The sequence below is a fragment of the Thrips palmi genome, unplaced genomic scaffold, assembly GCF_012932325.1.
Source record: "Thrips palmi isolate BJ-2018 unplaced genomic scaffold, TpBJ-2018v1 HiC_scaffold_16, whole genome shotgun sequence".
Taxonomy (NCBI): Eukaryota; Metazoa; Arthropoda; class Insecta; order Thysanoptera; family Thripidae; genus Thrips; species Thrips palmi.
In genome coordinates this window covers 6,395,256-6,409,792 of record NW_023144625.1, presented here as the reverse complement: position 1 = coordinate 6,409,792, position 14,537 = coordinate 6,395,256, and the positions used below count along the sequence as shown (strand labels likewise).

Below are 14,537 nucleotides of genomic sequence, written 5' to 3'. Positions count from 1 at the left end.
TTATGTACTGCAGAATTTGTCATAACTACAACAATGAAGCCAACATAGGCACACGCACTTCACTTTTAAGTTTCCACTTTAAGTCTCTCTGAACAAATGTCAATTTTATATTCTGCAAAAATTTTAAAAAATTTTAGATCCCATAGCTCGCTTTACTCGTCGTTTGCTGCGGTGGTCGTTTATTTCAATGTTGGCAACATTTCTTTGTTTATGTTGACCACTGAACACGCCACCCACGTTTGAAAATGAGTCTTGTATTGCAGACTTCTGAAGGTTTTGTCCTGTGTCACCCAAATTATTTGCGGCGTTTGTATAGTTCTACCCGGACAGAAAGTGTCCTGGTCAAGCTTGAGCCGCACCACCATTTATTTGACGTTAACACACCCTACATGAGGGATGCAGCAGCCAGAAAGAAGGCTAGAGGGGACACTGTATCGGGTTCACAATGTTCAAAAGGCCTGAAGAGAAAGTTTACTGAAATTTCGATTGAAAAGCAAACTGACCTTCAGGTGAGCGTTTGGTTTGAATATGGCCCGTGGTTTTCAAATGCAGATTTTCTTATCTATGGTACATCTTTACAGATTGATCGCATCAAGAATACCTTATATCGACTTGTCAAAGGTGCTCAACATTTGGACTATTTTACGTTTATTCCATCTGCAAGTGACATAATGAACAACAACAAAGATGCCAGAATGTTGTCAGAAAATCTCTACAAAGAGACGGATGACTGTATTCAAGCTCCATTCAATGGAGAAAATAATACGGATGAGGCTCTTTTAAAACGTTTGGGGTTGCAAACTTTTGTTTTCCCTCCTCGTTGTAGGTTCTACTGCAGAGATGTTGGTGAAATGAAAGACTATGTAGAACCTTTAGGGCAGTTTGATCTTATTCTATTGGACCCTCCTTGGTGGAATAAATATATTCGACGAAAGAAAGCAAAGTGCCGGCAGGATGGGTAATCACTTTTCGGAATAATTCACACTATTAATCTCAACAAGATTTGCTTCTGAAATATTTATTTTTAACAGGTATAATATGATGTATAATCATACTCTTGGAGAGCTTCCTCTCAACATGCTACTTGCCCCGGGTGGAATTATTGCTGTTTGGTGCACTAATTCTACTAACCATTTAGAGGAGCTGAAAAACAAATTATTTCCAGCATGGGGCACAGAGCAAATAGCTCAATGGGCATGGTTAAAGGCAAGTTAAGAAATCAATTTATGCTCATTCCTAGTGACTTATCTTTTGTATTTTGATTTTTAATAATTGTCTGAATTTAGGTAACCAAATCAGGAGAGCCAGTTTGCCCATTTTCAGACCCTCCGGGGAAGCAACCATTTGAGCAGCTAATATTTGGTGTCCGCCCTGAGGAAGCTAATGTATTGTCCCGACCAGAGGATGGTAAAGTGTTTTTAAGTGTACCGAGTGCAATACATTCTCACAAACCACCAGTATCAGGTAAAGTATGAGTCTCAAACATAATTTTTGGTGATTTTGTTCCCTAATTTCATGTTGTTCTCAAAGATATCTATTATTATCACTTTGTTACAGAAATGTTGCAGACATATCTCCCTCCAGAGCCTCGCTGTTTAGAGATATTTGCTCGTTACCTCTTACCAAACTGGACCAGCTGGGGCCTGGAAGTTATTAAACTTCAGCATTCTTCTCTGTTTCGTGAGGAGGCACTAATTGCGGGTGATTCTGCTTCACAAGCTACCTAGGTTTATCTATAATTTATTTTCCCTCCTCTCACACTTTTAATATTTTTCATCAGTCTTTACTTCTTTCATAGTTTTCATTTAAGTGGATTTTATGAGTGTCCATTTCCCATTGGAATTTTGCCATTGGTGTGTTGATGATGCCCATTTTGTGAAGATTTTGCTGGCACAGAATTATCTGAATGTCCATTCTTCTTTAAGTGCTCTGTCACAGTATGACCGTTTTGGGAGGCTTTCCTGGACACACTATTTTCAACTGAGCTTCTGTAACCATCTGGGTTCATGGTCTGCCATCTCCAAAAATCTTTACCTGCAACATAATAAGGAAGAAGTAAGATAATGAAGAATTTTCGTCTGTAATACTCATAAATTTTAGAACATTTTTATAGATTTTCAAGTAAAATAGCCGTACACATTTGAGGAAGTGTGAATTGTGACTTCCAACCCAATTCCTTTTCTGCCAAACTTGCATTTGCATACATTGAGACTATGTCCCCATCTCGTCTGCTGCATATCTTGAATGGGATTTCAGTGTCAGTTACTGCTTCAAAAATTTTCAGCAGTTGCAGCACTGACACTCCCTTGCCAGTGCCCAAATTGTAAATCCTTATTCTTTGGTGATCTTTGTGCAGTTTGCTTAGTGCAGCAACATGTCCACTGGCTAGATCCATTACATGGATGTAATCTCGGACACCTGCAGTTTGCATGTTCAAATTTTTATTGTCAGCAAAAGTATGTATGTGTATATATATATATATATGTATATATATATATTAAAAAAAAAAAACAAAAAAACATTTCATTGTTTATTTATTTTTTTGGTTGCTTACCTGTTCCGTCTACTGTGTCATAATCTCCACCAAAAATTGTTAAGTGAGGCTTATTGCCCATGGCCACCTGTGCCATATAAGGCATAATGTTGGTAAATTCCTTGGTTGGGTCTTCACCAATCAGTCCAGTCGGGTGTGCTCCAACGGGATTGAAGTATCTCAGAGCAATGATGTTCCATTTCTGAAAAAGATAGATTCCACAAATGTACATTGACATTCAGGAGTGAACCCTCCAAAGAAATGTGTATTTACACTTACACTGTTGGCTGCAGATATGTCCTTGAGCATACCCTCTATGAAGTGTTTTGTGCGTCCATAAACATTGGTCACATCTCCTGTAGGGTGACTCTCTGTGATGGGTAGGCTTTCAGGGTTGCCGTACACTGTGCAAGATGATGAAAACACGAGCTGATACACATTATGTGCTTCCATTACTTCCAGAAGGTTGATTGTCGCTATCAGATTGTTCTTGTAATACAGAAGAGGGAACTGCATGGACTCTCCCACAGCTTTGATGGCAGCAAAGTGGATCACACAGTCAATCTTGTGCTGCAAAAGGAACCAAACCCACATCTCAGTCTTCTTTAGGAATCAGCTCACAAAGTGCCTGCATAGATAAGGTACCTCCTGGAAGATTTGTTGGAGTCGCGTCTTGTCCAGCAGGTCGCATTCGTAGAAGGTGAGTTCCTTCCCTGTGATGAGCTGGACGCGCTGGAGGGACGGGGGCAAGCCGGAGCCGGAGGGAGCGCTGGGCACCGAGTTGACGAAGTTGTCGAGGGCGATGACGGCGTAGCCCGCCTGCAGCAGCTCCACAGTGCAGTGGCTGCCGATGTAGCCCGCGCCCCCCGTCACGAGCACCGTCAGGCCCGCGCCGGACATGTCTCTGGCCTCTGGAAACGAAACGCGAACAGCGCAAGCTAGCGCAAGCCAGTCAGCACTCTGCACTGCAGCCTCCCTTGGGCCTTGGGGGAAGTCCCACCGAGCCACTCCTTGCTGCGCCTGCGCTCGAGCACGTCCGGAGCAGGAACAATCCAGGGCTCGCTAGCGGCGCCGCTGCGGCGATTGCACCACCGAGTGGAGTCGACAGTGCTGCCTGGGGGCCCTGGAGGCTGCCCTGGAAGCTGCGGCTGCGCTGTGTTGCGCAGAAGCATCGTTTCGCAGTGTCGCTATAGTAGCGGCGCACAGTCAGCCGTGTGATTCCGAGCACTGCTTTCGTCGCCCTGTCTCTCTCGCACTCATGGGGCGGCCCGTAGGGGTGCGAGAGAGACAGAGCGACGAAGCAGTGTTCGGAATCAGACGGCAGCGTAGCCCGCGTAGCCGCCTCTCCTCTCTAAAGTGGCGCTCTAGTGGAGCGGGGCACTCTGCAGCTGTAAACGTCACACTCGCTCGCCCGGTAAATGTCAAGGTTGGCGTCGCGTCGTCTCTCGAGGCTCCAAAAAATGTTCGCAAGTTGCCCCTGCCAGTGCACGTCACCGAGTCACCGACCGACAACGCGCCCCGACGCGAGCAGCGAGCACGGTATTCCGAGCAAAACGGTGCTAAACGGTGCCAGCTCCGTCCGCCCCGTACCGTTGCAGGCGCTCTGTAGGCCGGTTCTGAACAGTGCTTTCGTCGCTCTGTTCCCCTTGCGACCCTACGACACACCCCATGAGTGAGAGAGAGAGATCAAAGAAGGCACTGTCCGGAAAGAGGCTTGTCGCACCTCCGCGTTGCGGTCCTCGCGAATGGCAGAACGCTGGCACGGCTGGCACGCTGGGCGGCCGCACTACCTGCTGGCCTTGAACTTGACCGCGCGGCCGGCCCGCCCCCGTCGCGAGGGAGGCCGGGACCGAGGCCGGGCGGGGAAGTCCGGGTGACGTGTACACTGTCCAGCGCGCCGTGTCCGAGACTGCCGCAGGGCTGTCGACGGGCTGCCGATGGGCCTGGCGAGGTCATTGCACTCGGCTCGGTGCTCAAATACCTGAACCGCGCCTGCCGAGGGGAGAGGCGCGAGCACGACCACGGCGGCGGGATCGAGGCTTGAGGTCGTCGCCTTACCAGCTTACCTGGTTGCCTCGGACGACAGAACGGCAGCGTTGGGGTCAGCGACGTCGCCGAGGCAGGGTCGAGGACGATGCTCCGGGACGCTGGTACTGGTAGCCGCCGCTGTCGAAGCCACGCCACGGCCGTCGACTAACTGGCTAGGGAAGGGACCGGAGTTGGGAGTTGGGGTTGGGCCTTTGCTTGTCTTCTCCTCTACACCGCCCGCCGCCACCGTGCCGCCACACCACACCGCTCCTCCTTCTCGTGCTTCGAGGCACGCCTCTGCCCGGCCCTGCCCCTCCTCTCCCCGCCCCTGTGGCCTTTAGCCTTACCCTGTGGCCCCCGGGGCCTCGAAGCCCCTCTCCCGGCCTTCCCCGCCCCGCGCACCTCCCGCCGACACAACCCGACAGGCCGACAGCGCGGGCTGCTGCGCGGCGCCGACCTGGCGTCTCCCTCCTCCCGCCTTTCTGCAGCTGCCCATTCATTTCTCCCAGTGTCAGGCCGTGCGTCAGTGTGGAGGCGGGCCCTGGTCAGGCTCTGGATTTAAGTTACACTCCTTTTCCTGGAGAAGGTTCCTCTGCAGCGATCGTGAGGCAGGCTGCCGGGACTCACTCACGTCACTGGACCGGAACACCCCCAGCCTACCCCAGCCCCTCCGCGGCGGTGCGGTGCGGCGGGACCGCGTCGCTAGACCGGCGCCGTCTGGCTCCCCTTTGGCTCGCCTGGCGGATCAGACGCTCCCTAGACGCCACATGTGCACCGCACGCAACAACACTTCCTCTTCCAAGAAGTAAAGGTCACACAAATAAGTCCAACACGTAAAATAATTTTATTCTTTAATAACTTTTCTCAAAAGCTCCTGGTTTTTTTTGTCATAATTGTACACTCTAACATGCCTACATTTACCCCCACCACATGTACAAATAAGGCTCATAGATTTGGTTTCAGTAAAAAAATAGCAGTGATATAGTTTTCTTAAAAATATTATTACAACTAACAGCTAACAACTTGAATGACTATCGTTCTGTGATGACGGGCAGAAAGAATCAAGCAATCTGCACCATATAATATACTGATATACTCTAATCAATGATTTATAAAAGGGTAGCGAGTTTACATGAGAACTTATAGATATTGACTTAGACTGAAGGGAAACAAAATTCCTAGCCAGTTTTCCAGACATGCAAACACTGCTGATAGTCATATAGTTCATGGTTTCAGGAAGATTTCAGTCGTAGTGAGGAAGCCTCAAACATGTGGTCCACAAGCCAAAGGCAAATTCTAGATAAGATAATCGATTATAGCAGTGGAGCTTTGTTCTGATGTGCTCAGACTTCAAGACTAGAAAAACATAGGATGGTAGATTTTCATTTTCTGACTGATTACAACTACATGTGTTTTTTCTCTCAAAACTTCCATTTTCAACAAAATAACTTTACCAAAAAATAATCAATGTGTCATGGTAATGCAATTGATTCAATTAACAAAACAAAATATTTGATCACCCTACAGAATGCAGAAAAGAAAAGCAGACAAGAAAACCTTACCACAGGAAACCAGGCACTATATTAATGGAAGTATATTTTTTGGCTGTACAATTGGGGAACTTCAGAGTCAGCATTGGCGCTTTAATCATATGAGTTACACATTGCACCCTCCTTACAATGCTGTTCAGTAAAATTACAGCAAAAAAATCGTAATAATTGCTATGGTTGAAAACACCAACTCACATGTAACGACAGCTTTGGCACTAAGGTTTAGGTTATTTTGAAGAAGAAAGAAAAATTCCATGAACTGACATTTTAAGTCAAGAACCCTGAATGTCACACCCACACCTCACATTCTCTGCATTTTGCCTTCAGCCGAAACAGAGGGTTTTTAGTATAACAATAGAAATTGAAAACTGATATAAAAGAGTTGAGCACTAACTAATCATGAAATAAAAGGACACAAGCCAAAGCATGATATTAAGTGATGTACATTCATTCATCACAACTTGACCCAATCTTACCGACGACTACTACAACCACAGTTGATCCCTCAGATTAAAATAACAATCCTTAGTAACAAATTGTAAATATCATACAGAACATGGACGAGTAAGTGCTTTCATTCTTCATAAAAATCACTGAGGTTTCACCAATTATTAGTAGTTTGATCAAATCTCTTGGAGAGATATTCCAATACAAGCAACATAATTCTGCACAGGTGCATATGTCTAAAAAAAAAAACCATAACTAAAAACAAGCAACAATACAACAAACATTTTCTGACAAACAATGGGAAACACCAACTAAAAAAGAAACTGCACTGCAAACAAATTTGAATGCAACAAATAAAATGCTTGTGAAAAATAGAAAAGCCATATAGAGCAAGAATATTTATCCTAATACTAAAATCATTATCAATCACAAAGCTAATAACCTCACTATCATATCACAAATGTCAAGCTATCCACAGCCATGGCATATCTACATCTTAAGCCATTAACACATGGGATTGAGTATGGATGTAAAGGTATTTAACCTTTCTCTTTTTACAATTGTGTGCAAAGCTGCACAATCGTTATTTATTTTAGGAAATTCCCTGGTAACTTACATTCCTGTATATCATAGCAAACAAGGATGCTAATGGCACAAAAGTGCCAGCAACTTGAAATAAAGTTGAGCAATGAAAAAAATTGGAGGGCATTTTTACTCAGTCCATCAAGAAAACATGAAGCAAAAGTAAGAATACAAGATGGTAAAATGAGGCATGAGAGGCAACCATTGAACAAAAAATTAATTCCTTGAGAACCAATCTTCCTAGCTCCTTTGCTATGACATACAGGAACCACAAACAAGTCATAAAATATGCCAAACAAGAGTACTTCTAAAAACCCAAACAAATCACTCTGCGATACCCATAAGTATTAAACAATTTAGAGAGGCAATTTTTAAATTTGAAATTTACAACAGTGTTAGATTATATGCCAACTTAAAAGCTAGGCAGAGCAGCCATAGATCAGTCTAAATGAAACAGAAATAAGACCTACAGATGTCTAATTGAAATAACAGCATTCCATACATGAAATACTCAGTACTAACACAGTTATGGTATATTACAATCAAGAGAGGAGGAAAATGTACTAAACCAAATTGCTCGAGTAACTGAGTAAGGGCTAAAAAAAAAGAAGGTATCAAAATTTGCAAATCCATCTACAAATGTATCTACAAATTACATATATCAATGGTCCCTTGAACAGAAAATTGTACAACTCCAATCTCATAAATTTCTATATACATTCAAAACATAAGTACTGAGTAGGCACATTTGAACATATTACTAAAGTATTTCTAATTTTTGATTGATTTATGATAATGTTCGTCCTAGGATGTCCAAATTCATGATTAAAAACGGATACGGACTGAAATGTCATTACATGAACATTGAGCTTATTCAAGATAAAAATTTAACAAAATGTTATGTGACTGTTACATTTGACAACCTTGATTGAGCTCCTTCAATAGAACCAATCAATTCTTCATCAGCAGATATTAATGTTTCAGATTCAGAATCCTCCTTCTTCTCTCTTCTTATCTTGCGATATCTGAATCTTGCCCTTTGAAGAAGACTCTCTTTCCTTCGGGTAGTTTGCTTCCTCATCAGGAAGTTGTCTGTGACCCAAAACATCAAGGCCTAAGAACAAGAGGAAAGAAGAAAGAATGAATTGATGGAATACTTCTGCTAGAATACAAAAAGAAAATTTGAAATTTTTATCACAGTACTCACATTTACAAAAAAGGGTATAATAAGCATAACTAAGGCAACTTCTATTCGAGGATTGCTGAATGGTGAGAGAATAAACTGCTGAACACTATCCCAGAAATCCAACATCATTAACAATGTGATGCATGTCTTAACAATCATCATCAAAAGCACATACAATGCACATTGAATCAACCACGCTTGTGGTGAAGGTGGCTTGCCTAGACAAAATAAAGACACATGTTCCATAAAACAATTATGAACACAAACAAAAAAAATAAATTAAAAAATGCATGTATTGATGCATGTAAAATACTGACACAAAATTAACTATTGTCCCACTTACCATATTCACCAAAATTGATGGAATCCCAGTGCTTGGCACGAGACAAATATTGACATAAACGAATGCCGATGTACAAGATGAAGAGACCAACAGATGAGTCCAACAAAAAGTTGATAATATACCTAAGAGGAACAATGCTCAAATTTATATCAACTGCTCCTTTGATGGCTCTTTAAAAGGTTATTAGAACACCATTTCCTACAGTCCTTTCAGTAAATACCAACTCACCAAGTGCATGGATCTCCTTGATAATTACTTGCAAGGAATACATTTGCTAAATGAATGACTAAGGCACCCATTCCCTGTTTGGACGTGTCATAAAACCAAATAAGCCATGGTCTCCTTTCAACTGTTGGTTCACAAAATCTCTTCACTGAAAGAGAAACGGATTCGGTGAAAGGACGAGTGACCATGGAATAATTTTTGTCAATGTTTGGTAGGAACTGAACTGTCTGGTAAAGAGAAAGTACTCACAGATGAGGCAAGTGAAAGCTAGGCCGGCTAGTAATACTTGCAGAAACCAGCCGAACAGGTCTGTAAGAGCGTCTTTACTACAATGAGACATCACGACCTCTAAAAGCAAAGAAATAGAAAGAAAACAGTAGGCAAATGCTCAATCTCAAGTAATGGGAACATGTCAGGAGAGGGTTAGAGCGAAGTTCATCTCGCAGTGCTGATTCAAGACAACCACAAAGACATACAGCGTTGTTCAGTTTGGTAACGGAGTTGAACAAAAATATCTTCAGTAAGAAATCTCGCGTCCTATATCACAACATTTAGTGCACAATGTTTGGGGTTTGGACGTTTGGACGAAGAAACGGGACCTGACATCTGACATTGTTAACGTTGAGCGCACGGCTTCTGTAAATAAGCGCATGCACCAACGACGCGAGAGCGCAGCACCGTCGGGCTCGGAGCACCGCCATTTTCGAAGTAGGAGCTTTTTCTTCTTATTCATTGTACTTTCTTTAGATTCGATAGTTTGTTTGTCTTTCCCTTTGTTCTCTATGGAAGCTATAGAATCCTAAGAGCTCGAATGAGCCTTCTTTTGTCAATTCCAATTTGTTCAATACAATATGTAGCCATTTTCCCCTCCTCCGCGTGAGAGTGCTTAGCAGAAGCCACCGCAGGCATGGTGCCTGGAGCCTGGATATATACTGTGAGAGAGTCGTCAACCGTTCTCGACGCTCATTGGCTGTGTGCGCCGATGGCCGGAGCGAGCAGTCTGTGGTGCGCATAACCGACCCGACACGGCGATCGGATCGGATCGGAACAGCCAAAAGTTAAGTCTTGACAGCCATGGAAAGCAATCCATTTTGAAAGCGTTGCACATAATTGCTCGGTAAGTGCAACGTAACATAATGTTCCTTTATTTTTTGTGTCCCTATCTGGTGTTAGGTTAGGTTTGGATAAAGCCAAATTCTAGAAATAACAGCCTGTGTTCTGCGGACCAATCAGAAGCCTCCTTTAGGCAGGGTGGGGGTGCTGGTGCCGTACTGTAGGAGGGTCCACCCAAATGTGGTCTGTGAGTGCATGGTTGTGGTTAGGTTTGGTTGGTTGGTTGGGTGGTTCAGCCCAGCGTTCGCTCTCTAACAACGTTGAATGGGTTTACTTCGTTCAGGTGTGAAGTTTCATTTTCTTCAGAAACCAAGGATTAATTGTACGATTGGTCAACAAATTCCATCCTGAGTTTTCTTTTGTCCTGGTTGTTCTACTATGCCATCCTCTTCCTCGTCCGAGGAAGACCTGTCGAAATTCAGAGAAGCGACAGACAGCACTCTTTACAATGAGTCTCTTTTTAAAGGAAAACAAGGTACTAACTTTTACAGATTTTTAAGGTTGTAGTCTGCGCGTCTCTGACGGAATGTAGTTGTAGAATTCCTTTTAGCGGGCGTGAATGAAGTGTCATTCACCCACCTGTAGGTGCCTCACATGACAATACACCACATTTGTTGTTGTAAAAACTTTTGTCCCCTAAACCTTGAGTCTAGCAAAGTGCTTTGGAATCACTTATTCAACTTCTTATTCCTCTTTCAGCCCAGCCAGACGAAAAGCCAGTTATTATTGCCCCTCCATCTCTTCGATACATTGAGGAAGAGGAGGACAGAATCCACAATGAACTGAAAGTTACTCCGTCATTTCAAAAGCATGTTGCCAAGCACCTTTCAAAACTACTTGATAGGTAGTTTTTTGATTACCATGAACCATAAATTATGATCAGACTGTGATCATTAATTGATTTTTTGTTTTTTCAGGCAGTTGGAGTTGAAGGATAAGAGCGCAGAAAATTCTAATCCTCCCATTGAATCAAGGAACGTCCTCAAAGCAAAACGTGGTAAAAATTCAAGTAGTACAGATGTCAGCAGTAGTGGAGGAGTTCGCCTTCTTGGAGCATCTGCTGTGTTTCTCTCCAACTTGAATATAGTACCTAGCACCAATCGCCGAAGAAAACGAGGACGGAACATAGCTTGTTTTTCAAGGTAAAAGCAAATTTACTCCAGTTTATTTCAATATCTTGTCAGAATTCTTCTGGTCACTAATTCAAATTTACACTTTGAAGTGGCAGTGAGTCGTCGAGTGAAGAAATTGACAGTGATGATGCTGCTGCTGATATCTCTCAAAATAGAGTGCTGAGTGGGAATGCATCGAAAGGATTCAAAATTTCAAAGCCTTTATTAACAGATCCTTCCAAAGATGATCTTTCTAGGGGCTATGAGTCTCTTAACGAAATTGGTAGCAATAGTAATCCTCTCTCTATAGAGGTAAGAAAACTTCAGTTAATTATTTCCTTAAAGAACCCTGTTCAACTTATTGTTCTATTCTGTATCTTCTTTGTTTGCAGGCATTAAGTTTGGGAGCTAAAGATGACATGGCATTTCTCAGTCTACATAAAAAGAAGAATGCTGCTCATTTTGAGTCTGAATTAGCAGCATCAGTAAGTTCTATGTTAAGTTTAGGTTCAGACTCTCAAGGTGACTTGCCTAAAATAAAAAAGAAAAAGATGAAAAAAAAGAAAAAGCGCCGGAAAGAGCAGTACTCGGAGGATGCTACCACAGAAACAACTGAAGTGGAAGACATTGTTGAAGAAAGGAGGAAGAAAGTTAAGAAGGCAAAGCGAAGAAGACGTGATGAAAAGAAGGCAGAAGAAATGGCTGTTATTAGGGAATGTGTTCCAGGTTTGTTAGAGGAGACTGAAGAAAATGTAAAATGCAAGGAGTGCAAAAAGAAAAAGAAAAGAATGAAAGTTAAGGGTGAAGAGTCGTATTTCAAGAAACAAAAAAGTCGTTTTAAATTATCTAAGTCTTCAAAAACAATATCTAAGAAGAAAATGTCCAAAAATGTTTCACTCCTGTCAGAGGATCTTGCCAAGCTCATGATGAATCCAAACGAAGCATCTTAATTCCTTTAAACAGTAACTATGGGGTGAGTTGAATGTCTGCCATAAGTCTTATTTCTTTTGAACAAATTTTGATGAATTGTATCAAATTTGCATTTTGTCTACACTGCCTTGTCAAACTGAGTGTTGTGGAACTAAGACTTCATAGACAATCTAGTCTCTCTGAAACAAAATTAAAAAGAAATGTTTTGGGTGAATTTTCATTTGGTAGAGCTTTATTTATGTGGCTGTGAAAATCTTGTTTTGTTAAACTTTGCAATTCATCAATTGGGAAGAATATCTGTTCCTTCTAGTGTGTGAAACTATGAAATGACATGCTCACACCCTATCCTATGTTCTATTAAATACCAAGTAGGTATTTGATATTGTGCTGTGAAGAAGACTGATGTTAAAAATGCTCAACCATGTAAATCATTGTTTTTGAAGTCTTCTTACAAATTGTAAATGGATTTGATTTGAAAGCCATTACAGAGGGGCTGGATGATGGTGGAGGATGGACTTGGGCTTCTTGCTCCTACATTACTACACATCCTGTTAGTGACTTTTCTAATCAATATTTAGTGAAGGTTAAGGAACATTAAGTAGAATGTTTTAGCAATTGTTTTCTGTTTCAAGAATTACATCTGTCATAGTTCAATGTACCTGAGATACTTTTTAATTTTACTTTTGATTTTAGTGACACTCAAGCTGTCAATTACTGTATTTCTATGAACTTCTCACCTGTAAATCCCAACCTTTTAAAAATGATATTTGGTGCTCTATTTAGAGAGAGAAGCCTTAATAAAATTGTGATAAATGAGAATCAATCAATCAATGGAGTCAAATCACCTCATTACTTCTAACAATGCCTTACTTTATTTAGGTCCTCATAGCAATCAATTTTCTCTATGTATATCACACAATTCATTAGGTTTGTCAATTTACTTACTTTCAACACTATGTACAAGTTACATTTTCTCTCAAGAAATTCTCATTAAAAAAGTAAACATTGAGGAATAGGCTTTTTGTCAGTCTGAAACCATTATCAAGTACACAAGCATCTTGTTCTGTGGTAATACTGAGAAAAATGCACCCAAGGCAGTATAAGTTCCGCAAAATTTGAGAATTTCTTGAGACACAATAAAGCTTAGATAAAATTTCTACAACAGAAGGGACATTTACATCACAAACAAGATAAGAGGAGAAATGCAATTCAGACTGTATGTTTACAATTTCATACACAAGGTAGCTTATAAATATACAAATAGAGAGATGAGAAATGAGAGAGAGAGAGAGGAGGGAAGGGCAGAACATCACAGACAGCTCAAATGGGTACCAAAACACTCCATTTTAAAACCAGTCGACAATACTGCTTTGTAATACTGCATACAGGCTGTAAGTACTGACATTTCTCATCTACCAAACACTAACCAAATCAAAATTTACAGATGAGCACAATAAAACCACAACCTTCTTGCATAAAACCTCACCAAATAATAACAGAATAACTGACACTTCAGAACCGTAAAATTATTGCTCAGCATATATAAAGAAAACGAGAGAAAAAAAAAACATTATTAATATTTTGAGCAGGGTCAAAACTGGAGTATTGGCACCATGTGAAAAGCAACAAAAATGTCATCAAAATATTTGGCACAGGTCTCCGCACTTTGCATGACACAGGTGCAACTAGGTCACACTAATTAATACTCAAGGTAAATGAAAGCAATATCATTTTTGTTGTGTTTTTGCTCTAATAGAGAGAAGAAATAGAAGAATAAAATAAGAAAGAAGCAACCCCTAGCAAAACAAGTCATACCAAGGTGAACATTAACAGAATTTACAGATGTGGCTCCACCACCCATTGTAAAAATTTGAATTGAGCAAATTTCAAATTTCAACTATACATAAGAAATACCATTAAATACCTTTAAGAACTTAATATCTAACATCACAAAGAAAAATATAATGAAAAAAAAACCCTACAATTTAAAAGACAAAACACATTCATGAGATTCTTTAAATCTTATTGTTTGTACACCAAGATAATAGTTGCCAAAATAACTACTAAACATAAACTTGTAAAAACTGTGCATAACAAATATATACATTCAGATCAAACACTAGAAACCTAGAGGGTCTCATGCACAACTAAAACACAAGAAACAATGGTCATAAAAAAGCAGAGGTAGCGTGGCTACATCTGGCTCAGGGGAGAAGCTGACTCTGCAGTCTTAGGACTAGACTTTAGTACAAATTTCTATACCATTAAAACGTCCAAAGAACGACAGAAGAATATGCCATCGGCCCACCATTTATGTCTCTATCCTCTATGTAAAGGACGTAGCCACCCTATCTCTGGGTGATGCTTCCAACGTGAGAGAAGGGCGAGATCCCAAGTCACACACAGACTAGGGCTGGAATGTAACAATGTAGCGAATGGCTATGGATCACAGAGAGGTGATGAGTAGGGTCCCGGTCCCAGTCCCGGC

The 14,537-nt window shown here is 41.5% G+C and overlaps 4 protein-coding genes across 8 annotated transcripts; 2 read left to right on the top strand and 2 right to left on the bottom strand.

Annotated features, from left to right (window-relative positions):
• Positions 1-183: 183 nt before the first annotated feature.
• On the top strand, positions 184-1,872 carry LOC117643085 (N(6)-adenine-specific methyltransferase METTL4). The gene is made up of 5 exons (XM_034381748.1): positions 184-509; positions 582-958; positions 1,032-1,206; positions 1,287-1,464; positions 1,558-1,872. The coding sequence occupies exons 1-5, from the start codon at positions 246-248 to the stop codon at positions 1,725-1,727; spliced, it is 1,164 nt and encodes a 387-aa protein (XP_034237639.1). The 5' UTR covers positions 184-245; the 3' UTR covers positions 1,728-1,872.
• Positions 1,725-4,778, bottom strand: LOC117643083 (UDP-glucose 4-epimerase-like). Of its 4 annotated transcripts, none has more exons than XM_034381747.1 (6): positions 4,592-4,778; positions 3,179-3,444; positions 2,813-3,103; positions 2,555-2,735; positions 2,137-2,418; positions 1,725-2,034 (listed from the first exon to the last, which is right to left on the bottom strand). In XM_034381747.1, the coding sequence occupies exons 2-6, from the start codon at positions 3,431-3,433 to the stop codon at positions 1,817-1,819; spliced, it is 1,227 nt and encodes a 408-aa protein (XP_034237638.1). In that variant the 5' UTR covers positions 3,434-3,444; positions 4,592-4,778; the 3' UTR covers positions 1,725-1,816. The 4 variants fall into 4 exon arrangements, with proteins under 4 accessions (XP_034237638.1, XP_034237637.1, XP_034237636.1 ...); XM_034381746.1 differs by having other exon boundaries at positions 3,179-3,471; positions 4,600-4,778; XM_034381745.1 differs by having other exon boundaries at positions 4,600-4,777.
• Positions 4,779-5,395: 617 nt separating this feature from the next.
• Positions 5,396-9,566, bottom strand: LOC117642567 (store-operated calcium entry regulator STIMATE-like). Its single transcript, XM_034380854.1, has 6 exons — positions 9,371-9,566; positions 9,144-9,242; positions 8,898-9,042; positions 8,670-8,791; positions 8,348-8,544; positions 5,396-8,254 (listed from the first exon to the last, which is right to left on the bottom strand). The coding sequence occupies exons 2-6, from the start codon at positions 9,232-9,234 to the stop codon at positions 8,039-8,041; spliced, it is 771 nt and encodes a 256-aa protein (XP_034236745.1). The 5' UTR covers positions 9,235-9,242; positions 9,371-9,566; the 3' UTR covers positions 5,396-8,038.
• A 599-nt stretch (positions 9,567-10,165) lies between these two features.
• On the top strand, positions 10,166-12,876 carry LOC117642565 (defective in germ line development protein 3-like). 2 transcript variants are annotated; one of them, XM_034380852.1, is made up of 5 exons: positions 10,166-10,482; positions 10,707-10,815; positions 10,925-11,149; positions 11,230-11,431; positions 11,512-12,876. In XM_034380852.1, the coding sequence occupies exons 1-5, from the start codon at positions 10,386-10,388 to the stop codon at positions 12,067-12,069; spliced, it is 1,191 nt and encodes a 396-aa protein (XP_034236743.1). In that variant the 5' UTR covers positions 10,166-10,385; the 3' UTR covers positions 12,070-12,876. The 2 variants fall into 2 exon arrangements, with proteins under 2 accessions (XP_034236743.1, XP_034236742.1); XM_034380851.1 differs by having other exon boundaries at positions 10,169-10,482; positions 10,707-10,851.
• Positions 12,877-14,537: the final 1,661 nt, after the last annotated feature.

What these genes read in the sequence shown, in the direction of transcription:
- LOC117642565 (XM_034380851.1), top strand. Translation starts at nt 10,386, where the DNA reads ATGCCATCCTCTTCCTCGTCCGAGGAAGACCTGTCGAAATTCAGAGAA. An exon ending in TCTTTTTAAAGGAAAACAAG is followed by an intron (nt 10,483 to 10,706) that starts GTACTAACTTTT and finishes TTCCTCTTTCAG; the next exon opens with CCCAGCCAGACGAAAAGCCA. An exon ending in GTAATCCTCTCTCTATAGAG is followed by an intron (nt 11,432 to 11,511) that starts GTAAGAAAACTT and finishes CTTTGTTTGCAG; the next exon opens with GCATTAAGTTTGGGAGCTAA.
- LOC117643085 (XM_034381748.1), top strand. Translation starts at nt 246, where the DNA reads ATGAGTCTTGTATTGCAGACTTCTGAAGGTTTTGTCCTGTGTCACCCA. An exon ending in AAAAGCAAACTGACCTTCAG is followed by an intron (nt 510 to 581) that starts GTGAGCGTTTGG and finishes ACATCTTTACAG; the next exon opens with ATTGATCGCATCAAGAATAC. An exon ending in CTCAATGGGCATGGTTAAAG is followed by an intron (nt 1,207 to 1,286) that starts GCAAGTTAAGAA and finishes GTCTGAATTTAG; the next exon opens with GTAACCAAATCAGGAGAGCC.
- LOC117642567 (XM_034380854.1), bottom strand. Translation starts at nt 9,234, where the DNA reads ATGTCTCATTGTAGTAAAGACGCTCTTACAGACCTGTTCGGCTGGTTT. An exon ending in AGCTTTCACTTGCCTCATCT is followed by an intron (nt 9,043 to 9,143) that starts GTGAGTACTTTC and finishes TTTCTCTTTCAG; the next exon opens with TGAAGAGATTTTGTGAACCA. An exon ending in CATCAATTTTGGTGAATATG is followed by an intron (nt 8,545 to 8,669) that starts GTAAGTGGGACA and finishes TATTTTGTCTAG; the next exon opens with GCAAGCCACCTTCACCACAA.
- LOC117643083 (XM_034381744.1), bottom strand. Translation starts at nt 3,705, where the DNA reads ATGCTTCTGCGCAACACAGCGCAGCCGCAGCTTCCAGGGCAGCCTCCA. An exon ending in GCGCAGCAAGGAGTGGCTCG is followed by an intron (nt 3,445 to 3,533) that starts GTGGGACTTCCC and finishes TTTCGTTTCCAG; the next exon opens with AGGCCAGAGACATGTCCGGC. An exon ending in ACATATCTGCAGCCAACAGT is followed by an intron (nt 2,736 to 2,812) that starts GTAAGTGTAAAT and finishes TATCTTTTTCAG; the next exon opens with AAATGGAACATCATTGCTCT.